This window comes from Candoia aspera, chromosome 5, assembly GCF_035149785.1.
Source record: "Candoia aspera isolate rCanAsp1 chromosome 5, rCanAsp1.hap2, whole genome shotgun sequence".
Taxonomy (NCBI): Eukaryota; Metazoa; Chordata; class Lepidosauria; order Squamata; family Boidae; genus Candoia; species Candoia aspera.
The window spans coordinates 31,243,528-31,270,386 of NC_086157.1; the positions used below are offsets into that span (position 1 = coordinate 31,243,528).

Consider the following 26,859-nt stretch of genomic DNA (forward strand, 5'->3'; position numbering starts at 1 on the left):
TCTCTGAAGTATCTGGTCATTTATCTAGATGACATATTAATATTCTCTGAGGATGCTACAACTCATGTAACCCATGTACGTAATGTCTTAAAAAGACTGAGAGAGAACAAGCTGTTTGCCAAGCTAGAGAAGTGTGCCTTCGATTTAACTGAATTACATTTCCTGGGCTATAAAATATCAACAGAAGGCATATCCATGGATCCTTCTAAGGTCCAGGCAATTCTCTCTTGGCAAAAAACTCTCCATAGAGCTCTGAGAGACTACTGGTGGCCTAGGATGACTGCAGACATAAAGGGCTACGTGGCTTCTTGTCATACCTGTAGACAAGACAAGCCTCTCCCAGGGAAGCCCACAGGACTCTTGCAACCCCTATCCACCCCCAGTAGGCCTTGGGATACAATCTCCATGGATTTCATCACTGATTTACCCCCGGTCCAGGGGCTGACTTCCATACTAGTGGCGGTGGATCTTTTCACTAAAATGGCGCATTTTATTCCTTGCAAGGGCCTCCCATCTGCGCAAGCCACAGCACAGTTGTTTATGGACCATGTTTTTCGGTATAGAGGCATGATAAATCACTTGGTGAGTGACAGAGGCCCTCAGTTCACTTCCAGGTTCTGGAGGGCCCTTTTCCAGTCATTAGGGGTCCAGATCCACCTATCATCATCGCATCATCCGGCTAGTAACGGGCAAGCTGAGAAAATTAACCAATGGTTACAGCAGTATCTCAGGTGTTACACCACTTATCAGCAAGACAATTGGCCAGCCCTGCTCCCCATGGCAGAATTTACTTATAACAACTCTGTGCAATCCTCTACCAAGATGTCTCCTTTCCAAGCACTCTACGGGGTTAACCCTTGGGTGTTGCCCACCTCCTCCCAGCAGGGAACTGTTCCAGCCGCGGCTGATTTTCTTAAAGAGCAACAAGCCGCACAGGAGTTGTTAAAGGAGCAGCTGAACAGGGCAAAGAGTGCTTACAAGAGAGCTGCAGATGCTCACAGACAAGAGGGGCCAGCGATTGCGGTAGGAGACGAAGTGTGGCTTTCTACCAAGTTTCTGACCTCTACCAGGCCCTCCAAGAAGTTGGACTCTTAAGTTTGTGGGCCCTTTCACTGTGGTACAGCAGATAAATCCAGTGGCTTATCGCTTAAAGCTGCCAGCATCCATGAAAATCCATCCAGTCTTTCACAGAGCCTTGCTAGCCAAAGACCCTCCCCCAAGTACCTTACAATCACAAATGCCCCCCCCACCTCCAGTAATTGTGGAGGGGGAGGAGGAATACAAAGTCGAGGAAATTCTGGACTCTAGGAGGAGGGGAAGGAGCATCCAATATTTAATACACTGGAAAGGGTACCCTGAGGAAGAGCGCACATGGGAGAATGCCAGAGATGTGCATGCACCAACGCTGGTTCAACAATTCCATCAGCTTTTCCCTCACAAACCCAAGCCTTGCACTCTACCAGAGATTCCTCTTGACTGAGCAGGCAGAGGAATCCCAAGCAGAGGAGTTCATAAGTTGGCAACCTCCACCCCCTCCTGAGGCTCTGAGGCCAGAGACAGAGGAGGAGGGAGAGCCCTCCACCTCGGGCTTGCATTTCCCAAGGGGGAGGGGGGAAGAATCTTCTAATTATCTAGCTATTTTCCAGCAGCAGCCACCTGGGCCAGAAGCGTTATCAGACCTGGAGAGCAGCACTGATTCGTCCTTGGCGGAGTTTTCCTTTGAAGAATTTCCATAGTTGCCCAGTTCCCATGGGAGCTTGGAGGGGGAGATGGACTCTCATGAGACCTCTGGAAGGGAGGGGGCTGAAATGGAATGTGAATCTGGAGGGGAGGGTGATGTCATGAGTACTGATGGTGAGCAGGAGGTAGCCTCTATCCAGGGGGGAAAATGCATGCGTAGTACTGAGGAGTTAAGCAGCCATTCAAAGAGACACAGATCAGACCCGCCTTAACCTTTGGGGTTTATCTGTCTGGGTTTTTCTCACGCTTCTTCAGTTTGTTAGATTTTCTGTGTAATGTAGCAGTAATAAAGCACCAGAGACCTATTCCTTGTCTCAGCGTGGTTCCTGGCTGTTAGGACAAGTGACTTACTTAGGGAAGAGAGAGCTCTTTGGGGATACATCTTAGATTCACTTCAGTCTTAGATACACTTCATCCTCACTTACCAACCACAATTGGAACTGGCAACTCCATTGCTAAGTGATGTGGTTGCAAAGTGAAACATTGACCACTCCCAACTTACAATGTCATTTCTGGCTGTGGTCATGAAGCAAATCACCCATGGTTGAACGTGATGTCACATAACCATGACTTGCGGCCAGCTTCCCCATTGACTTTGTTTGTTGGAAGCCAGTTATTAAGGTCGCAAATGTATGGCCACAAGCTGAAGGACCGGTCATAAATCTCCTTTTTCAGTGCCATCGTAACACTGAGCAGTCAATAACCAAGGACTATCTATACTATTTTTCATAGCTGTATTCAATAACAGAGCAAAGAAGTGATACCATGTAGCACATTGTTGTACATGAAATGAATCAGATGGGTGGCTAGACTTTAAATGCTTAAATATATCAGCAGGTTTTCTGCAATAATGTTTTCATGAATTACAGCAGCAGTTAAGGTGGGGCATTGTTACATTATGGAAAATATGATACTATTCTGTGTCATCTATTATGTCCCTTTAGGTATTCAGGACAAAAAAAGAGCAAAGGCTGCAGACCTTAAAGAACTACTAAAGCACATAATCATTGCCTGTGTAGCTGTTTCTAGTTTGATCTTAGCAGTAATAGTTCTTGTGCACATATACAATTCATTGTTTGGGAAGAAGCGGTAAGCTATTGTTTCATCCTCTTCTCTCGTCCCTTCACTCTATCTCTGTATCTCCCATCCTAATCCTTACTATTTATATATTTTTAGCAAACATATAATATGTTGGGTCTAATTGATAGAGTAGTAGAGACTGCTAATCATATGCAACTCAGCCATCTAAGAATCAGATGTTGAGGCTGACTATCCTGCAGAAGGATAGGCATCCCAATTCAGCCATGATGCTCCCCCCCCCCCCAGGGCCTTGAGCCCTGTTTCTGGCCTAAACTTCATAGAGATGTTAAGTGTAAAAACCCTGTTCTAGTCTTCTTGAGAAGCAAGAAGTAGAAATATGTATTTCGTGCGGGCTTATTGAATGTTTATCCATCCATGATGTAATTCTTACATGTCAAATGCAGCCTTCAGAAGATGCTGCTAATACCCTTCTGCTAGCTAGGAATCTTTCAACAACCCCCCTTATGATTGATAATGAAATGTGGGAATGAGTAAGAAAAATGGCAACTTAATTAAAGATTCCCTCCCTTTCTTGGAAAAGACAGAGGGAAAGATAATGTTTCATCACTTGTAATCTGTTCAAGATTGGTCTTTTAGCTGATGTTGTTCCCAAGTTATTATTTGATATTAAGCATCATTTATAAATAATGTTTTGTTTAAAATCATTCTGTTATCATTTTAGGGAACCAATTATGGCAAATGCTAATACCGACAAGAAGGAAGAATCTAACAAGACGGAAGAATTGGTCAAAAATGAGGAATCAGACAAATACAAAGAATCTGAAAAAACTGAGGAATCGGACAAAACCGAAATCATACCACTTGAGCCAAAAACACCAGAGTACAACACTGTTGAGATAGAAAATCATAACAACAACAACTGTTCACCACCAGCAATTTTTCTTTCAACAGATGGTGAAGATGTTACAAAGCCTTTAGAGATTCAGTCTATTTCCTCCCCTAACTGCCCAGTAAAACAGACAGACTTAATTCCCCATGTTGAATCATTAGAGGAATCTCTTAATTACAGTACACATAAGAATTTCAAACTAAAATCTAGAGCTTTCAAATTGAATAACACTTCCTATAACAGTTTAGAACAACATAGTACATCCAGGAATCAGGACTATGGAAGACGTCAAGAGAAAGATTGTACTTCTCACAGAAAAAAATCAGACCATCATATATCCTCCAGGAATAGTACCAAATCTACAGAACCCAAAAGAGCACACACCACTGATATATATAAGCATCAATATTACAACTATTTGAATTGGGTTCATGATCCTTCATCAGATGTTTCCATTGCATTAGAAACAAACAAAAATATTAATGAACCAAAAATGTCCCAGTTTGATGGCACAGAGTGTGTATGTTTTCAGCATCACAAATGTGGTTCTAGTACAGATTCATACTCTGACTAGCAAAGCAAGTGAATAGTAAGGAGTTGTTCTATTTGATCAATGTCCAGAAGCATTTAGTCCAAATCTTTTTACCAAGATTAATCATGATGAAACCCTGTAGTATGCTGAAGCAATTATACTGCAATCATGCTTAGGAATAATAAAAGTAGGTTTGATACTGGGTTGTAGGAGTTGCTAATCTAGCTTCTTGGATTTGCCCAATTAAAGTGCAAGTTAATTTAATTGTAATATTTGCTCAAATTCTTTACCTGGCATTTTTCAAATTTCTAGTTTGAAAAAGGCCTAACTAGCGTAATGCACTCTGCAATGACAAATAACTTTCTGTGACATGTAAGCCAAAGCAAAACTGCACATATATTGAATATTTCAGGCAGTAAGTTCATTGGAACACTATGTTGAAACAGAAGACAGATATTGATACATCTGATACACATGAGTTGAAAAGGAATTAGAAACATAGGGAAGAATATCGGGATTTGGTTTTTGGCTTTTTCCATTTAAAAGATATCCACACTGAATAAAACAAACTCATAATACCTTTAATACTCATTTTGCACAATACTTTTTTTCAGAGAATCGGAAATAATGAGAGACCCTCTTGGCTCTGTAGCCTGTAATACTGAAAAGTTTCATGAACTTGGTCTAGGAAACCCATATAGAGGTGTCAGTATGAGTTGAATCTGGAGCTCCTTGCCTGAGGCATAATGCAAGAGGAGAGTGGTCAGGAGCGAGCTGTCCATTTATCTGAGATCCCTGGTAGACTATTGGCAGATTGGCCCGAACCATCTGATCGTGCAAACTGAATTATGTACTCTGAGAGGCTATCAGGCAAGGTAAAGAAAAGAAGGGCCTATACATTCAAAACTAATTTTATTATATAATTATTTCCTTTCAAGAACAGGCACTTTTCCAGTTAGAAGAAACAGATAAAATGTTTGAAAGATAATTGTGTTTATTTTCTAAGGTATTATTCTACCTGTGAATATAACAAATGGATAATTGAATGACTTGATATATAGTGGCTTCTTTACAAAAATGTTTCCCTGTAATATTTGGACAGCAATATATAAATATTTACAATGAAAAAATAGGCAAGGAAAGAGAAATAAGTAGTCTTCAATATCCAAAGTAATTTTGAATACATCCGATTTGAACACAAAATACTTCATTCACATCTATTTCATATTTACAAGTTTAATTACTTGAGAGCACTGAATTCTTAATTTTATTTTAGGATATCTGTGTGTTATGTTTCTAATATGTTTCTGTATAAGCAGTTAAAAATTTTCTGGAAAAATAAATCATTGCTTTGAAAATGCTGAAAATATTAATGCAAGTAATTTTAAGTGACATATTTTCCCCACAATACTAAAAAAAAAAACACCTTGGATACATATTTCATGACCAGTATCTAATGTGGCAAATTTTCACAAAACTGGCTTCCAAGTTCAAATAGAAACCTGGAAACGGTGCTTAAGTTGAAATGACGTCCTAAAGACGAATATAAAATTACAGTGGAAAGTGCTTCAGGAGCTCCCAACAAAATATAGTGATTTTTCAATATCTTAACAAAAATGGAACAATTTAAACCCATTTAGTTGTATCACTTATTAAACACAGAAGGGAAACTTTCTTGCTTTCTCTACCGGTGTCGCACAACCACATGACTGAAAACAGGTTGCTTCCAAGAATGACAAACACTATTGCATGCCATTTGGTTTCAGACTGTCAACCATCACTGCCACATCCAACAACAGTTATACTTTGAGTGATCCTGGTTATGTTTGCTGCAGAAAAAATTATGTGTGTGAATTACGCCGCCCTCTAGTGCCCAAAGATACCCGAAGCCTCGGTTCTCTGGCTTTATAATGTTCATTGAAATCCAGTCTAAAGCTAAGAAATCGGAGGCTTTCATCAGAACTGGTGGTCAGGAGCACCAAGAACTGCTGTACAATGCCCTGAAAGGAAAAGGAAAAAAAATTCAGAAGAAACAGAATAATTTTAGTGCAATGGTGGTACTAAATAGTACCCTGAACAGGAATGCATAACGTTTTTCAGATCAAGGGCCTCGCACTTAGTGGCAGGCTAACAGCCACATTTCCAAAAGTATTTAAGGCCATTACAAAAAACAAAAAACACAAACCCATTTTAAATTATTTAATAAAAGTTCATCCAATTCCGTTGTTTAAGCATAGAAAACCAGCTATGCTGTTCTATCTCTTCTCCACACTCCACCCAGTCACATTACCTCAGATCTATCTAAAGAAATGAAGAAAAACAAAACTCTTTCCAAGTTAAGAAAGGGCTTGGTGATGGCAGCAAAACCAATAGATCCTTTAGAGAAATCCCTGGGCTAAGGGGATTCGACTTCAATTTTTGAAGTCAGAAAGAAAAATAAGGAGACCCAGAAAAGAGAGGATATGCAACATGGGGTGAGGTGCAACTGCAGGGAGGTTTTGAGCTGTTATGCTAGCTGTTAGTGTCCCAGAAGAAGAAGAGCTCAGTGGAGAAACAGTAATTGAACAATTTGTGAGAGAAAACTTGTTGGAGAGGCTATAATTGGAAAGGACAGAGACAGAAAACAGGTTCTTGACATAAAAGCTAGCAGTTATGGAGGCCAAATTTATTTACTTATTTATTTAATTTGTCCCCGCCCATCTCTTCCCATCAGGGGATCTGGGGAGTTTACAATAAAATAATCAATTAAAACAACAGACAATATAAATATGATATATAAATATAGAACTACTCTTAATAAATATAAAAATAAGAGTAAAAAAGGTAAAACATCTTGGAGAATGACCAAGGCAGCTGGAATGTAAGGAGAGAGGTTTCCTTCTTCATGGTGTGAGTGCAAAAGAGATGAGGCTTCTCACTAAACAAGCAACATTGCTAGAAAGTGTGTGGAAAGTGGAGCAGGGAACCAATACAGCCCAGAGGGAAATACTTGGAATATCCCAAGGAGAACTGCCATAGCAACAGCCAGTCAGACATCTTCAACAAAAATGGAAAAGCTGAAGGAGCAAGAGAAAGAGACAGGAGAGGGAAACGTTTCAGTTAGAAGCAGAACATCCTATTAAAACACTCCTAAAGACTTTAGCTCGTACTTTCCTGAATAGTGTTGAAAGAGCTGCTAAGAGAAAATTCAAGAGGAGTTTATGAAATTGGTTCCATGAGAAGTTAGCAGAAATCTGTATGGAAATTCGGAAGGAGCAAGCAGATTCTTCAGTGTTCAAACAGTTTATAAGCAATTTAAAATGGATCCTGATTTCTTTAGAGGAAACGTTAACATCTTACATCTAATCTAAGGTGAGAAAACCCATCAATTGTTGAAAAAAATGGACAGAAGGGCCTAAGGTGAATTCCCTAGAGAAGATGATAGAACAGGTGGGCTTAGATCAGGTCTGCTCATAGCTGCCTCAGGAGATAAAGTGGAAAGTTAAAGACCTTGTTCTAGACCCTATTTTAAAAGGGGCAGATAGGTAATATATAGTGTCTTTAGTGGAGAAAAAAAGGCACGTCAAAGCTGACTGTTACTTGAGGAAAAGCTCAAATGAAAACAAACCAGAAATGAAAAAGAAATAACTTCTAAACTGAAGAATAAGTTTAATATTCAAAGACATATGTTGAATAAATGGTTCCTTAAGAGAAGCAGTGAAAGTTGGTCAGAAACCATTGAATGGTTATGGTAGATATTGCTGCTGCTATGTGTGTAATAAAGGTTCTAGTTGATTAAAACTAATCCCATGGTTTGATTATTTATAACATGGAGAAATATGAGAGAGTTACATGAGGTGGAAGTTATGGAAGATTTCTTTACACCCTTCATTATGCTAAGAGATGTAATGGGACTTGATATGCAAGTGTGTTTTAGCCAGGGCTCAGAATAAAAAGAATAAAGAAGCAGAAAAGGCAGGAACATATACCATTTAAGACTGGTTCTGAAGCTAATTTAGCACACCACGATTGATCATTATGTGCCCTCAAGTCTGTGTCAACTCAGCACTACATCCATAGCTCTTCTCCAGGATTCTCTCTCCAACCTGGCTCTTCAGGCCTTCCAACACTGTACCCATTGCCACCGTAATCAAGTCTATCCGCTTGCTGCTGATCATCCACTCCATCTTTTTTCTTCTACCTTTCTCATCAATAAGCCTTCTCCAGAGAGCTAGGTCTTCACATAATGTGTCTGAAGTAGGAAAATTTGAGCCTGGTCATAAGCGCTTCAAGTGAGAACTCTGGGTTGATTTGTTCGATGATCCATGTGTTTGTTTTCTTGGCCGTCTAGTCTTCTCCAACACCAAAATTGAAAAGCATCAATGCTCTTCCTATCTTGTTTCTTCAGAGTCCAACCTTCCCTTCCATAGAGTGTTACAGGGAATACCATTGCCTGCATAATTCTGATCTTTATAGACAGACACATCATACCATCTGAATATCTTTTCTAAGGCCTGCATGTCTGTTCTACCAAGGGCTAGTTTGCAGCATAGTTTTTGACTTCTTGTTCCTTTACTGCTGATCCTAAAAAGCAGAAACTATCCACCACTTCACTGTCAACATTAAGGCTGGTTGCTGTGCCTGTTGTCATGAGTTTGCTCTTCTTTATATCTAACATTAGTCCCATTTTTTCACTGTGTTTCTTGATTTTCATTATTGGAGCTTGCAGATCATTCGCATTTTCACTATCATCGGTATACTACAGGGTAGATGAAAAAGGAATAACTGATATATGGAAGAAGTCAGAAATCTCTTCCTTTATACTGACAACTTCACCATGGCAACCAGTCCAGTTCTGTGAGTTGTCAGAGGATTTTAAACATGAATTACAATCTGATACAGACCACAGATACTATCCAAGAGATTCAATGGAACTTTAAAAATTGTGATAAAGATTTATTTGGCACAAAACTCAAATGACTGGCATGACAATTTACAGTGGTTTGCCAACTATGAAACACCTCAAGAATTGAGTATGTCACCTTTTGATCTGATGTTTGGAAGGAAAGTGGTTGGCCCTCTATCCTCGCTAAGAAATAGTTGGGAGGACTGATTCAGAGAACCGAAAGCAAGTATAGTCCAGGATATTTTAAAAATCATGGCAATTATGTGATTGATGAGAAAAAATTTCACCTGATCAAAAGACCAGTCTTAGGGAATTCCAGACAGGGGATGAATTGATTTTATTGGTTTCCTCTCAAAGCCAGTAAAATGAAGATTGCATGGAAGCCCCTTACATGAAAGAAAACTTGGAGGAACAGCAACCTGGGCAATTATAGATGTACTGAGATTTGCCCATGCAATATAACTACTACAGGAGCTGTGCTAACTTCCAGTTAGCTTTCAGGTACAATTCAAGGTGCTGGTTGTCACCTTTAAGCCCTACATGGCTCAGGGCCTGGATATCTCTATGATTGCCTGTCCAGTAAAATCTTGGAGAAAACCCTTGCTGAGGGTCCTACTATTGAGGAAGTGCCATCTTCATGAATCCTGGGTTCAAGCCTTTTTAGTGATGTGATGCCCTAACTCCTCTGGAACAACTTATCATCAGAAATCTGGACCACCTTTCCTTCCTACAGTTTCAAAGCACAGCTCTTCAGAAAGGCATTTGGGGACAAGTAAGATCATGCTACCATGAAGTCGGGTGCACCAGACCATTTGGCTATATTTGTATTAATTGATTTTTGTTTCTAATCTTCTGTATCAATACTGTTAGCTACTTAGAGTCTGGAAATGTAGCAGGATATAAGCGGCATCCCCCCAAAGGGTCAGACATGACGTGGTGCTTGCACAGGGGACCTTTCACCTTTCACACAATAAACGAAGTAGTTTATTAAAGTAAGGATTGACAGAGTGTAAATTGTAAAATTAAGGAAATCTGATTATGAGCCATTTTAAGTTGTTTAATAAAAGTTAATTCAATTCCTTCTTTGGACATTAAGAACGTGACTGTGCTCTTATTTATCTGATCATGTTTCTCATTCCTTCATTCCTTCATTCATCTCATTCATATTGTATATGAATGTGTGTATATGTGGTTGCATATGTAGCATGGATACGTATAGTATGTGTGTGTATTTATGCACACACATACACAGACAAATATATTCATTAATCCAGGGATTATCTCTAAAGCATCTTTTGGTTTTGTTACCTCCTTTAAACAGTTTACTGATTTTGAAATTCTTCTATACATATATGCACCTCTAAAAATTGTGATTTAAATTAACTTAAACTACATTAAATTGCAATTTAATTTTGAGGAAAGAAAGAAAAATAAGGACCTCCACAAAAGAAAGGGTAGACACAGGTGTATCCTCATATTAAATACTTAAATACACCGAATGTTCCCCTTCTGTCGTGTTAAAAAGTACATTTTTGTACCAACATCTGTATTGGCTCTGGAGGCCTCATTCAAGATTCTCAGTGGGTGGCACAAGGCCCTCTGCATTCAAGAGGTGTACTGTTTGTCAGCCAAGGTCACATATGCACACCAGTTGCACTCACCTTATTTCCCAGTTTCCTCCCAATGTATTTGAGGAATGATGGGATGAAAGGAGAAGCAACAACACTTTGCCTCTTCCCAGAGAAATACTTATAGATTTCTGGTTTCTGGTAGGAAAAATCCAACATTCCCTAAACTGAACCTACCTCTTCTTCTAGCATTTCTACTCAAGTTTGCTAGTTTCCTGCTGTAAGTAACTGCAGCAAATCAGCAATCTTGAGTAGTGTCACAGAAAGGGACAGCAAGCAACAAGGTTTCTTCCTTCTTCCAGCACTTCTATGGAGATTCCTCAATTCTTGCTATGATAGCAGTGGAGACCAGCTATTATTATCTATCAGCCAACTCAAACGTGGGGAAGATGTTTTTGCATTAGCTGACTGACCAGCTAGCCAATAGGAACAGACTGCTGGTTTCTCGCTGCCATTAGAAGCCAGGAAGCTAAGAAACTGTTTCCTCCTGGACATGGTGGCAGAAATAGCCAGGGGTCCTTCAGGTGCAGCTTATTCCTATTCTACAGCAATCTTTGAAAATTCCTCTCTTAAGTAGCAACTGGAAACTGATAACCTGCAAGGGACAGGCAAATATATAATGTCTATCCATTGCAACTGGAACAAAATACTGTCTTTTGATTTTTAACGTAGAAAAGCAATTCAAGAAATAGCACAGTTAATTCACTGAAATTAGTGCCATGGTGGTCATGACATCTGTTCCAGCAAAAACACTTCTATGTTGATAAAGTATTGTCTGTCTATAGTGGCAATGATGTGATGTAAATCCATAATACGAGTTATGTAAGCAGTCTAATATATGGGCAGTCTCTGTGATGTGTTTGCTTATGCTTCTATTCTGAGAATACATCCTTCTTTCCCAACCTTAGCTATCATAATGGAATCATATACCATGAACAGTTTTACTATTTTCACCCAGTTACAAATCATGAAATGGCCTGAATAATGCTGCGTTAAAAGATTATTTATTGTAGACAAAGATACCTAGTACTAATCCATTCATATCAAATGTTCTTAGTTTAAACAAAATACCTGATAGAAATGAGTAAGTAGTCGCAACTGTGAGCACATTTTCGGTATTGAGTCTTCAAATTCTTTCATCCTTTTCATCTCTCCTTCTTGTTCTGAAGCTGTTACTCCCCATTCACCCTTAAGAATGCAATTTTTTAAAAATGAGGCGATAAAACAATAGGTGCACATTTATTCCTTTGTTCCATGAAGGTGCTCACTGATTTTTTAAATTAATTACTATGGGTAAAGGTAAAGGTTTCCCTTGACGTAAAGTCCAGTCGTGTCCGACTCTAGGGGGCGGTGCTCATCTCCGTTTCTAAGCCGTTAGAGCCGGCGTTGTCCGTAGACCTGTCCATGGTCATGTGGCCGGCATGACGACACGGAACGCCGTTACCTTCCTGCCAAAGCGGTACCTATTGATCTACTCACATTTGCATGTTTTTGAACTGCTAGGTGAGCAGGAGCTGGGACTAGCAACGGGAGCTCACCCCGTCACGCAGATTCGAACCGCCGACCTTCCGATCGGCAAGCTCAGCAGCGCAGCGGTTTAACCTGCAGCGCCACCGCGTCCCTTTCTCCCTTACTATGGGAGAAAGTCATAAATTTGGTTGATGATTTCTGAACCCTGAAGGACAGAAAATCAGCAGAAATTCTCTGGAAAGTTTAGCAACCATGAATGAAGAACTCTGGATACATTTTTCTTGTCAAAGGACTGATAGACCTACATGCACATTTTTGTGGGAAAATAAGAATTAAACTTCTAGTGCGATGCCTCTTGTGGCTTCCAGTACAATAATTTGCATTTAATTTATAAAGAAATATAACACGGTCACTCTAGTGTATTTTCCTAAAAGTAAACTCTGTTGAACATAATGGATTTACTTCTGAGTTATATACATACATTCATAAGATTGCATCTTTCTATGTGTTTCTACTTTTTATTCATTAATTTTCAGGAAAAAGAATGAGGAAGGTTTTTTTTTAAAGTACCATTAAAACACAAGCATGTGCCATAGGAAAGTAGCTGTACCTCAAGTTCTCGCTCCTTTTTTCTTTCTTCAAACTGCAACCGTAGCTGCAACTCCTCTAAGGCGGCTCGGTACATTGAGTCTTGCACATTTTGAAATTCAAGAATCTGATCAAAGACAGCTCGAAGCTGGTTGAGAAGCATCTATAAAAAATTGTGAAATGTAAAATAACATCCTGCACCCACAAATATTACAGTCAGTGCAAAGACAGTCTCAACATGGGTGTGCAGTTCCAAGCTCTCTTATTAGGGAACAGTGGGATTTAACTTCTGAGTAAATACGCCTAAAATTGCACTGCACAGGTTGCTAAGCAAAGAAAAGGAGGGATGAGTGCAACTCAATCATTACAGAAATGATGTCTAAAAGCGAAAAGGCTTACTCTTGAATCAGTGTCCAGCAAACAGCGAGATATGATGGTGTCTAGGAAAACTTCGTGAGCTGCAATGATGTGGTCTAGGTCCTGAGCTTGTTGGACCTTGTTCCACAGTTCGTCCCATGAACACTCCAGCACCTAAGGCACAATTTTAAGAATTCAGTACCATGATAACCTTTCTTCAGAAACTCTTTATATAGCACACTCTTTACCCTGTACGTCACTACAAACATTCCTCCTCCTCAAAACAAAAACGAAAAACAGACTACAAAATGGTTGGTTGAAGGGTACCTCAAATGTAATATAATACTGCATTTGATGAATGAAATGGACCATTTCTGATGCCAAGACGTGACACTGATGCAGCACCCCAGAAAGCTCTGTAAGAAATCCAAAGTATTTGTATATTAAAAGTTAGAAGGGAGGCACTCATCTAACATTTTAAAAAAATACAACTGAAGTTGCTAACCTGCACCCTTCTCTGAAAGGAATAAGATATAACAACTGATCAAGGACACTCAAAGAAAGAAAAAGCATAACATACTTTATTTATACCATCATCTTTTTAATCCTGTAACTTGAGCTACAAATGCTAATAGCCAGCAGTGTTTCTGGGTAATGATAATAAGACAGCTCCCAAATATATCATTGAGTCAAGCAAGAAAACAAAGGGAACAGTATGTGTTCCATATAATAAATGAAGCTAGGCTGCTTTCTGCTAAGATACTTGGTTCATTTAGTTTAGTCCTGTAAGCCTGACAGCACCTCTCCATGTTTTTTTTTCTAACCCTACATGGAGATGGAACTTGGCACCTTCAAAATGTAAAGCTTTTGCTCTACCACTTAGCTACAACCCTCTCCCAAATTGTTAGTAAGAACACGGAAAGGAAAGTATTTCAGATGGCAGAACTACCAAAACCAAAAGATAAGAAACAGTTACTCAGAATTAAAGATGGATAAATCTGTTAATCCCCAGCTCTGCTTTTCCATTATATTTCTTAGTACTTTCCTCTTCACTGCAGCTTGTTTTTACAAAGGTGGTATTAAACAATGAAAGCTGTATTGCCTTTCCCTAAAAGAATGAGACAATATTGCCTAGGGTTCTAATAAACCTATTATTTGACAGGGATGTTCATGCTTGCCCAAGGCCAATATTTTGACTCATAAGACACCTTCTTGCTTATTTACAAAGAAAGGTGACTTTCCTATTGGGTGGATTGACAAGTGGTTTCCAGTAGATGTTTATGTTCAATGCAAGAAGGGAGAGACTTATCCTCAGAGATTATAATATTCCTTGGGGAGAGATCTTTGTTCAAATGCTTAGGCCAAACTTTGTGGGAAAAGGAGATAAGGCTTTCTCAGTCAAGGGTACTCAAATGTAGAACAAGCTTCAAGAGAAGATAAAGCCATGCCAAAGCTTTCCTTTTGCATACTAGGTGGCAAAGCCTACCTGGTTGCCATAACCTACCTGTAACAGATTACTTTCCTGATTACTATCCTGTAGCTATTCCTTTCTATACAATAAATGTTATATAGTACTTGACATGCACAAAAACAAAACCCACAACATCTAGTATAAAAGGCATCATACCAGGAATACAACACACTGAAATAATGCAAGAAAGTATAGTCAGAAGCAGAATGATTTTCAGCATTCTTGCTGAATTAAGACTGTTAAAGTGATTGAAGCAAAGGGCAGACAGAAGTGTGGGTACTATGGCCAGAAAACATGAACAAATAAAAAAAAACATTTCATTTCAGACCCACAACCTATGTTTCAGGGCTTGTATTCTGAACTGTTAAAGCAGCCTTCCTATTGCTCCCCTAGTGCGTTGGACTATGATTCTCAGTCAACATGGCTAAAGGGTTTATTCAATTACTTGGTGGATAACTGTAAAATAGTCATGCAACTTATGGATATAGAGCCCAGGGACTATGATTTCATAGACTTACTTAGTTCTGCTTGAGCTTATGATTAGTATCCAATGCATAAAAATTTGAGAAGCACCTGAAAGTCTTATGATTTGGCAGACAACTCTGTGAAGACAAGCGTTTTCTAAGACTTGATTTCCTGTAATATTTATAAGGTAGCAAAAGTTCAGTCATTAATAACACAGCGTGATAGTCTTATATCACGGATAAGACTAGAAGCTGTTGAAAATAAAGGAATTGCTTGGCATGCAAATGACTGCAGATACTGCTGCTGAAAAGCATGGATGCCTTCAAAATTAGCTTATTTAGGGCTACCAAATCTGGATGACCATTTGTTGGTAGCGAAGAGACAGAGAAAATCTAACTTTTCTGCAGCCCAGATCTGATAGACGTAGTTTATTGCTTGAGAGTGACTGTTTGCTTAGCTAATTTTAATCCTTTTTGTAATGCCTAAATGGAGTTCCTTTCTTCCCTGTGTGTGTATATACATATATCAGCCTAAATCAAACCACTAAGGATTAAGGCTTCTTTATTAAAGGTTATGGATGGTCCTAATGAAGGATTCAGAACTGGGTCTCATGAGCCAGTGTGGTGTAGTGGTGTAAGGCACTGGACTAGGAGCACAGTTAGGTTCCCCTAAGCAAGGAAACCAGCTGGTGACTTGGGACCAGTCACTTTCTTTCAGCTCTAGACTGCGAAACAAAAAACCACCTAGTACTATCTACTAACCTGTACCGGACCCATCAGATAGATTATGGTTCATAACTAGGCTGACCATACATCCCATTTTGAACAGGACAGTCCTGTTTTTTTAACATTTCCAGACCGCCCCATCGTTTTAATATAAATGTCCATTTTGTCCTGTTTTCTTAAAAGCCTTACTTAAAAATTTGAAAGTTCCTGCGAACCTGTCAGAATGCAGTCTGACTTTGAGTGGAAGGAGGGGGAGCTCAGCAGAAACAGTGGGGAAAAAGCCGCAGAGCTCAACCCGGCGGGAAACCTAAAAAGAAAAAAACAGGATCAGCTGATAGGCTGTGATCAAAGGGCGAGCCAACTGGCTCCTGCCTTGAAATGGTGGGAAGAAAAGAACGTACAAGCACAGTCAGAGGAGGAATGGCTTGTCGGAGACAACCGTTCACTAGACTCTCCAGCCCAGCCTTGTCTCTCGCAAATGAAGGAATCTGAAGATTCCCAGCCTGAGAAAACAGGAGAAGTTCCTGCCTGCTGATCCAGCTGGTTGCCCAGCCCTGCCCCGTTTTGCCATCCCAATGTCCCGTTTTTAACCCCGTCCCATTTTGCCATCCCAATGTCCCGGTTTTGTCTCAAGGAAATATGGTCAGCCTATTCATAACCCTCACCAAAGAGATCTTCATTTTGCAGTGGACTGACTGATTCAATAAGAAGACAGTTGGGTAGGTAAATGGATCACTATGTGAGTTTATGACACATTTATTGGGGGGAGGGGGAGAATGTCCAGCACTTGTTTCAGCTGGAGCAGGTAATCCTAGGTTAATAAGCTGAGCATTGCACAAAATTTCTGTCTATGCTTATAATATTTTTCTTTTCTGTCTAGTCTATTTTCTGGGTACGTGTAAGGATTTTACATTCAGTAACTACACTGAAAGTTTCTGTTAACTTTTAATTGATCAAAATATTTATAAGCTCTTGGTTTTTTTAAAAAAACAATTATTCACAATATTGATTTACTTTTAAAATTACCTAGCAGTCACCAGTACGGCTGCTTATAAAATAAATACTACAATGTTCACTCAATCTTCAGTAATTTAGACTTCTTATAGGCTTGAAGAAGTACTATCTGAGCAACCAGAAACCTATACAGGTAGTCCTCACCAGGTGCCTCATTTAGCAACCATTCAAAAGTATGACAGTGTTAAAAAAAATTATATGGCGACCAATCCTCACATTTACAGCTGTTGCAGCATTCCGCAGTCACGTGATTGCTATTTACGTGCTTTGCAACCGGCTTGAAATAAGCAGAGTTAATAGAGAAGGCAGAAGTATAATCGTAAGTCGCAGTCACATATTTTGATTAGCGACTATGGCGCTTAGCGACTGAGTTGCCAGTCCCAATTGTGGTCACTAAGTGAGGACTACCTATATACCCCATGATTGACTCTAGGACTGCAGTTCAGAAACCTGTTAAATTGAATATGATTTCTATGCAAGAGAATTAATTACAATTTTATCAAGACATATTTTATTCAGGGGACTTTTAGTTCCATTTTGTTTTAGTCTTTAGACTTAAAACTTCCAGAGATTTAAAATGATTTCCATTTTGCCATATTCCAGTGCATTAACACGGATTTTTACTTCTATACAGCTCAGTCTTAAACAGCTCTGCTAAAGTATCCCTATTTAATTGAATGAGCTCTGTTAAATATTACAGATTTAAAAAATCAAGAGGCAGGAGAAGTATTCTAGAAAAAAACTTTAGATGAAATTCAGTCCTAATCAATGAATGATCTTCTATGATTTGGTTATTATTTACATATTAATTAAAATATCTGTTTTCCACTTTTATGGAAATTCAAGGAGGCTAATACTATTCAATAAGCAATTATAAAGTAAAAAGTCCATAAAGTTCTATTCACGTAAAGAAAAGAATGTAAATAACTTGGCATTTAGAAATGTACAGGTCAATCACATAACAGTGCTCTATTGCCCTCTCAAGGCTGTTTTTAAAAAATTCAGATTCTTATTAAACAGTTTTTATATAACTTATCTCTGATTAACTCCACCCCCTCCCCAAAACCCTATTTCATTAGTCATCTATCCCTGTTCCAAGCAAATAACTGGCAAGTGAGCAGCATTCTGATTACTATGCTGGCTGTATATAGAAGAGCCCTTTGGTACAGGCCAGGTCAGGAAATGGACATCACAAGAAATACTACAACTCTCTTTTATTGATAATACACTATAATAATAGAATCTCGAAGGCCTGAAACAGTTTCTACTTTCCCCTCTGATACTAAAGTGAATCAAGGTGGGGCAATTTTGAGTTTCTTTCTCATGCTTTCCTGTTCTCCTGGGCTAAGTTCATATTTTACTAATGGTTGCTACGAATTTCCTTCATTTCCATCTCTGAACTGCTCTACAATATCATCAATCCTGAACTAAAAGACTCATGTTGTAAAACATGGAGAAAGTCAGATCCCAATATAATCACAATAATATTTTGTAGCCATTTTCCCCATATATTTTGAGTACTTGGCAAATAGCTTGTAATGCACACAAGTGGTATTATCCTTGTATTGCAGATGGGTGAAAGAACTCAGACTAGAGAGCTGCCAGTTTCTAATATAAACCTAATAAATTCATGACTGAAATTTGAAATGGAGTTTTCTAACTTAGCAAGTGGGAGCACCTGACCAACTAAGACCTGTTCGCTGATGTCTAGGAAATGTGGTAAGCTTTACCCTCATTATATTTGGCTAGTAAATAAATAAAATTATATAAATAAATATTGGGCTAGTTTGCAAATATCACCCCTTCTGGTTACAAACTTCCCAAAACTGTCAGTGTTGGCTCAGTAATCCTCCAGAATGGGGAACACATAAGGATAAGTTACCACCCACATGCACCCCCCCAACCAACAGAAGGCAGCTATCCCTCTGTGAAAACTGACTTCTAGATATATTCTGAATAGAAAGGTTAGAAGGCAGCTAATTAGTGAAAAAAATAATTTCCATAACTTTATATGCCATGCTTGCTTTTGGGTTTTTTCCCCCCTGTTGTAATACGGTAGCAACTAATGGCAAGTTTGTCTAAACCTTCCAGACAGAACATCATCAGAGTCTATTCATTTTGAATTTAACTAAATCTGTTCAGTGATCACAATGTACCAGAACTTACTCTAAACCAGTGTTTCTGAACCTCGGCAGCTTTCAGATGTGTGGACATCAACTCCCAGAATCCCCCAGCCAGCCACTGCTCTAAACAGTTTTTAAACATCCAAAATAACCTGAAGAACTATGGGCACAAAACAGCAATTGATGTAATTATGCACTGAAGTCAATCCCTTACCAGGCATATTTTTTAGAAGCTTTGCATTGCACATATGTCCTTTCCATATGTCTGTTAGAATATATTCCATCCGTTTTGCCCTCCATAGGAAGTTAAACACTCTCAGATAGTGGCTCATGCACTCTCGTGTAAACATCTGTGAATAATAGCAACATTCGATCATAACCTTTAAAACCTCAGGCACTGCTGCTTCCATTGCTTCAAGTATCTCTGTTAAAAGGATAGTGCAATAGCTTAAGATCGTTGTCGACTCAAGGAGCTGAGTTATGGGATTTTGAACAGAAAGACTCAGGGAAGTCACAGTCTGACTGTTAGGAAGTCCCATGTTAGTACATAAGGATTTCTCTTGATCCTCTGTGCTACAATAAATACAAGGAAAACAGCATGATGGGGATTTGTGTTGTGCAAAAGAAGCTTTGGGTTCATTTATCTTAGCTTCCCTAGATTCAAGTGCTTTTGTATCTGCTCACCAGAACATACTCAGCCCAAAGACAGAAGTCCATGGCAAACCTTTTACTAAATACCCACGTTCTGAATGCACCAAAAAGTTAAGGCCTGTGCTGCAGTCATGATTAGCTACTGCATTAGTTCCAAGCCTCATCTGAGTGAATATGAAGGAGGGGGGGAAGTCCCATTAATTTCCCCCAATACAATTTCTGTATGCTGTCTCATTACTAGAAATAATTGTGAGGATAAAAAAACCAACAGTTTATTGGCTGGATAAGTCTTTGTGTTATAACAGACGGCTATGATTCAGCTGTTAGCACCCACCAAAAATGGTAAAATCCCCCCCTTCCTTGGCCCTCGCTCCCTCAAACAATGTTTTAACTCCTGTTGAAATAACATCTTCTGATTTATGTTCAACTGAAAGCTCACTTGAAAAAATCTGAGAGGGGGTTTTGTATCTGATTAACTTGAAAATCAAAAATTTTTTAGAAAAGAGCTGCTTCATCTATTTTATTTTTTATTTTTATTTATCATATTTTTTATCACCGCCCATCTCCCTCATATGGACTCTAACTCTTACCTGTTATCCACAGTCAGTCTGAGAAATGCATAGCTTCGTGGGTCAAGGGCACATTTTACAACTCAGACAAATTCTCATCATTTGAATCAAATATTCTACATTTTTTGACACCTTTGCAAAGTATACAAAATCTAAAATATTAACTTAAGAGTTGTAAATCAATAGGAACTGTTTATATTTCATATATTATTTGACTTCATAACAACCTTAAACAATTAGGTTATACATGGGGGATGGAAACTGAAAGGGTGACTTGTCAAAACCAGATATATTTGACCATAGTTATTTATATCCATGCTTCCCTTGTCCAAGATTCAAATGTCCACTGGGCTTCTTTAGTTACATATGTAGCTTTAAATTCTGTTCCTTATATAGTCAGGTTGGGTTGATTTATTTAAGGAATATACATATTAACGAATATTCTATTATAAGCTACAGCTATAGTAAAATCCTTCTACTGCATTTCAATTCTCAACATATAAAAGATTCATTATAACAAAAGGAAAATACATTGAATGGTTAACAGCATGCTACAACAAAAATTAAATATTAAGGAACTGATTACATAGCTCTGCAACTACTTATAACTTAAGGAGAAGGATGCAGAACATACAAATGGATTAACAAATGTTAAGTTAGATATTATCTTCCTTTGATTAAACTATACGGAGCAAATACCTTCTGGCCAAACTCTCATTTTTGACACCTTGTTCACAGAGCGCTGCTATTCTTTACATATAGTAAAAGCATTTTGAACAATGGTGCTGCTATTTTCTCATCTGTTTTAATGAATACTATATATCAGATTTTATTTAAAGAGTACAAATAGGTTCCCTAAAATACATTTTACAGTTCTCACAAATTATCCCAAATTAGTTGCTACAGTTTTAGAATAATGGCTGAAAATGAAAATCCATTTATTAAGTACTTTCTAAAATCTCCGACAGAGCAAATGAATTATTTATTTCAAATAATGAAGGTCTTAAAATGTAGCATTTTAACACTCATTAATAATTTAGGAAAATTGAGATTTTGGCTGTACTCTTAATACAATGGGTACATCAAAGATATCAAGCAATCTCTTTAATCATGTACTTCTAAAAGTACAAAGGCTATTTTAATAACAACTATTTAGTGAACTAAGTAGGTAGTAGGAGGGAATCAGAAACGGACAAACTGAGCTATACATCCTTACCGTTGCAATTGGCCCATCAACGTGATAGTCTAAACTGAAAACATCCCAACCTGTATCACCTGGAGACACCTTCAAAAAAAGTTATAAACATTTAACCAGATCAGTTACATAGTTATTTAGCTATTTCCCCAAAGTAATTATGATCCAGCATTTAGTAATGATCAGGGGTCTATTGCCAACCCACAGTGGGTTGAAGAAAGACCAACCTTATCTTAACAGGCTAAAATGTTAGTTTCAGACTAGGAGATAACCAGTGTTTATCAGCACACAAAATAAAGGAAATGCAGTTGTGACATTTTGGGTTCAGGTAAGCAAAGAGAGCCTCTTTGGAGCTTCATGTGACGCAGAGTGCTAGGCAGCAGTATTGCAACTGAAACTCTCCCCACAACCCAAGTTTGATCCCAGCGGAAGCTGGATTCTCGGGTAGCTGGCTCAGGTCAACTCAGCCTTCCATCCTTCTGAGGTCGATAAAATGAGTACCCAGCTTGCTGGGGAAGGTGACGACTGGGGAAGGCAATGGCAAACCACGCTGCCATAGTCTGCTAAGAAAACATCGCAAAAGCGGCCTCCCCACAAAGGGTCAGACGTGACTAGGTGCTTGCACAGGGGGCCTTTCACCTTCTTTTTCACAAGCAAAGAGAAGAACAATGATGATGTCACAACTCTTAAAAAACAGACTAAATAATGCAACATCTTAACAAAACTGTATCAGAATAAATTCAGCAGAACTATAATTTAGGCCATAATACATCACAGAGTTGAGGATCTGTAAATCCATATAAACTATGGGCATGTTTAATTTGGATTGTAGCCTTATGCTTTTATTATCAAACATACTTACCTGTAATATCTATAACAGACTGAGTATTAGAACTCATTTTTCAGTGAAATAACGATTACTGTAAGGCAAGAAAATCTGACAATTAGATGATATTTTTTTGGATTCTGCTGACCTCAGAGCTAATTTTTCTTACTTTTCACAAACCAAATCTAATGTTCTCATAAGATACTAAAATGGCTCAAAAGTACCTCCAAAAGTCTAACATCCAAGCGTTTGAGGATCTCAGGATTATCAAACTGTGCATTAGTTGCCCTGACCGCTGTTTCAAGGATTCCTGTCAGATTATGCTGATACAAGGTTGTAGCTGGTCTCGCAAGTTCTGGCCTATTTTTAAATAATATAAATAAAAGACAGATACACCACTGTTACTATACTCCATTTTCATCCAGCTGCAGATGTAATAGTTATACAATCAGTCCATACATTAGTGAACAGATTCTCTTAGTGAATTACTTTTTTTAAAACAACATTTGGGCAATGCCTGTATAAGGATCTGGCAAACTGCACAAAAGAACACACATGTTTTCAAGTTCTCCATGTCACATATTTTTTTGTAGTTGCAAGTGCTCCCAAGATGCAAATTTCAAGCACAGCAAAATCTCAAATCCACCAAGCATTCATATTTGAGCTTCTGTCCAGGGGCCAGGATCCAGAAGCCAATGCAGATGTTTACCACAGCAGTGGTCATGTTCAACTAAACCTACAGTGAAACTGACAATGTTTTTCAAAACCCCAGGGCACATCTCAATTAACCATTAGCACTGCAATGCAATTTTTCCTTTGATATAGTATCTTTTTAGACTGGATATAATTGAATTCTATTTTTCCCCTTTGCTCCTATTTTTAAAGGACCAGCTTATTTTCCTCTTTTTAAACAAGGATACACTGTGGGGGAAGGAGGAGCAGTGAGATAAAGGGGCTACAGAAGAATGCTTTAGATTCCCAACAGCTATAGATCTGGAAAACTCCTTTTACACCAAACATTGTTGTCATATCTAGAAACAATGAGTTCAAAATACATCTTGTAAAAGTGGATAATGAAGTATCTTTTTTGGATTCTAAAAAGTGTCTTAGGTGCTTCACATCAAATTTATTGACGAAGACTAGAAAGTTATGCTTTTTGCATTAAAGAATATTTAGGACCAAAGCTAATACTCTCAGAATCTGAAATAGCAAATTAAAAATTCTATGTCAAAAAGGGCTTATTTCCATTAATCCATGACTCTTCAGTGCTTGACACACCAAAATGTTGTGCCAATTCTATGTCTCATTATTATTCTGCTGCACTTTACTGTAGAGATGTTACATCAATTCAGTTCTTGGACAAATAGACGTCTCTTTGATGTCTGGCAAGCAAATGGAATCCTTTGTAATGAAAAATTGGCATTATTGAAGGAAAAGAAATGTAACATGCAGGAAGTCTGCCATTATACTATTGAAATGTCATTGTAAAAAGATGCTTTTAAAAATACTGACACCAAGGGAAGCAGGTGGGGTGCTGAATTTAAAAGTACAAGATCCAGGAGTTTAAAAGCTTGGGATCTAAGGAGACGTTTAAAATAAATATATCGCGATACATTCATCAAAAGGTAGTCTTTACTTTCTCTTTGTCAAAATATTATTCAGTGGTAGCAACCACCAAATAGTAAAATCCAGAGTGCAGAATGTAAAGTTTTATAACAGCCCAGTCCTCTGCAGGATATATTTGGTACCCTGCATTCTGAGGCAATAAAGAACTGGAAGATACCATATAAATTTAATGTCATGGCAACTCTTATTCCCAAATTTACAGTCTAAAATGCTGGAAAACAATAGAAGGGAGAAGGAGGGGCAGGAAGAAGGATGAGAGAATCAATTAAAATTAATGTAGGGGAAAAAATCAGAATTTTAAAAGATTTGATTGATGCTACTAATGTCAGATGCATAACAATTCAATCAGTGCAATCCGTTCTCTATTTTTACCACATATATGTAAAGTTTAATCGTGTCTGAAGTTATCTTAGTGAAAAGGTAGAATGTTTGATAAAGTTTTGAATACTGAGAATGGGAAGTATTTGTTATATTTTAGATTAATAGTGCAATTTTAAGAGTGTTTACTATGCAGTAAATTCAGCTCTCTGAACTAAAAGAAACTAACTTTTGAGTGCACGCAGATAGGATTGTAACATCAGGCCCCAATCCTATGCACACTCACCTGAAAGTAAGTTGAAAAGAATTAATAGTGCTTACTTCTAGAGAGATATACATAGATTTGCTGCACTCTTAATATCATATGAAGAACTCTCAAAAACTTCTAAAAGAAGAGATAAGAGAGATCAGCTTTTTAAAATTTGATTCTTTTCCACCAAAATCTAAAAGGCCCAAATGTTACCCAATAGAAGCTTAAAAAAACAAAAGAACCTTCAGTGTTAATTCTAATGTAGAGTGACATTATCACTGAATAAAGTAATAAAAGAGCAAGAGATGTATAAACTTTAATATTGGGTATGATACATACATCTCTCTCTATATATATTTTTCTTTAATTATACAAAGAATAGGAAAAAAGAAAAACAACAACTGTGTGTGTGTGTGTGTGTGCACACGTACACATAGGGTTTCTCAAAAGTCTTAGTGCAGCTTTAAGTTGCAAGCCCTATGTATGGGCTTCTCATATACAGTTTGCATATAAACCCATAAGGTTTTATACAACAGTTTCAGTAACGGATGGCCAGACTTCATCCATATACCATCTATTTGTGCAGAACATTCCTATATTGATGAGTCCCCCTCCCATCCCAAGATGTATAAGGGACATAATAATCCTCTCCAAGGTAATACTCCATGCATCCGATGAAGTGGACTTACCCCATAAAAGCATCTGCAGTAATACCTGTATCAGACTTTAAGGTGACACATGATGATTTTTACAACAACAGATTAACAGAGCGATCTCTCTGAATCCTGCATTTACTTACTTTAGCAAGTCCATTAAATGTCTGATAAAATCTCCTTGACCAAGTAGCAAATAACGTCTCATGGCCTGCATATGCTCCAGTAAATTGTACTTTTTATTGAGCACATCTAGCAAGTATTTGCTGGTCTCAAAATACGCAGCATCTATTTTTCCCTGAAATGCATTTTCCAAATCTGTGAACATTTCAGCAGCTGTTACAGGAAAAAAAAGAAGTTGCAAAACAAGCCCTTTAATATTTTTTTCTTAAATGCAAACATGCAAAACTAATCAACTCTTGCACTCAGTATAATTGATTCTGTAAAATGAATTCATTGTTTCCAGGTATTCCCAAATCATTTGATGGTGAATAGAATATAAATGATACTTACGTGTTTAATGAGGTTATAATGCGTTTTCTAGAGGTAATAGCGATTTTTATTTCATCTCATGGAGTTGGCATTCTGAGCATGCTAGGCTTCTGTCTTGTTCTCTATGCTTTTTAATACCAAACCATGAAGCCTGAGCTAATCCCAGGAAATTCTCGGGAGGAATGGATGAAGGCAAAGAAGCTGAAAATGAATCTGATTCTGTCTGCAGAAAGGTGGGTGGCTTAGATGGGCATGTGCAATTGGCTCTGCCTAGATTTGCCTCATCACTGAAAGTCCATGTCCAAGCCCAGACCCCGGGCCTTCTCCTGGACCCAGTGCTATCATATGATGAAAAGGTGGTGACAGCAGCTAGCAAGCTTTTTATCAGCTTAAGCCAGCATGGTGCTGTGTTCTTATCTACAGATAATGGGCCTTACCTTGGTTTTCATGTCCAGGTTACACCTAGACTAGACTATGGCACTGAGCAGTATGTGCAGCTTTCATGAAAATTGACTTTATCCATAGAAATGTTACTGAAGTTTAAGAATAGCCTCAAATCCCAGCTCACAGGCCCACCATTAAGATCAGTTATATTAACAGACAAAATAGATGTTTTAGCTATGATACTACATCCATGAAATTCCCTCTGGAAGGAAGGGACTCACCAGTCTAATTTAAGTAGATAGAAATACCACATTAAACAGAAAAGATTAGATGGATTGTTGATATTTTTAATGTTTTATTGCAATGACTGAACTAAGCTGCTGTTCTTAATCTTGCTTTTTAAAATAAACCGTTTTATGAATGTTATGAATAGAAAACACTCTTTATAAAAGTCACATATAAATTAATATAGTATGGTGCTTCAGATTCAATTCCCAAAAAGTACACAAGTGTGTGAATACACAGTAGAAGTTGCTGAATGATTTCAAGAAAAGATGCAGCTGATTTAAAGAGCTGCAGATGTGTGATATGCTTGTGCCCATACACATTGAAGAACCTTTTTGGAACTAAATCCAAAGAAACACAGTCCTTCTATTAATTCTTAAATAATAATAAACTTGAAATTATTACTGGAAAAATAATTACAATTGTGTGAAGTTTTGATTCAGAAATTCAAGTCTGTGAATTTGATCATATCTTCAAATTAGCTTTCCAAAGTGGATACCTTTAGATCAATTCAATTATTTGTATTTATGAAAACCACTTTTCCAGATTGAATCAGCTTTCTAGATCAGACTGTCCTGATTTGACAATTTGATTCAAAGCACTAAATAAGCCAGTTTGGTCTACTGGTTAAGGCAACAGGCTAGAAACCAGGAGTCTGTGAGTTCTAGTCCCGCCTGAGGCA

General features: G+C 38.1%; 1 protein-coding gene across 1 annotated transcript in view; it reads right to left on the reverse strand.

The window, feature by feature from the left end:
* Positions 1–5,099: 5,099 nt before the first annotated feature.
* Positions 5,100–26,859, reverse strand: part of TUBGCP3 (tubulin gamma complex component 3) — a 74,324-nt gene continuing 52,564 nt past the window's right edge. Inside the window, exons 14-22 of the mRNA XM_063304854.1 lie at positions 25,163–25,352; positions 22,394–22,529; positions 21,365–21,433; positions 19,143–19,278; positions 13,458–13,546; positions 13,173–13,304; positions 12,796–12,936; positions 11,787–11,903; positions 5,100–6,202 (exon numbers count right to left, since the gene is read on the reverse strand). Coding sequence (XP_063160924.1) covers positions 6,044–6,202; positions 11,787–11,903; positions 12,796–12,936; positions 13,173–13,304; positions 13,458–13,546; positions 19,143–19,278; positions 21,365–21,433; positions 22,394–22,529; positions 25,163–25,352 — 1,169 coding nt within the window. The 3' untranslated portion in view covers positions 5,100–6,043. The remainder of the gene's footprint in view (positions 6,203–11,786; positions 11,904–12,795; positions 12,937–13,172; positions 13,305–13,457; positions 13,547–19,142; positions 19,279–21,364; positions 21,434–22,393; positions 22,530–25,162; positions 25,353–26,859) is intronic.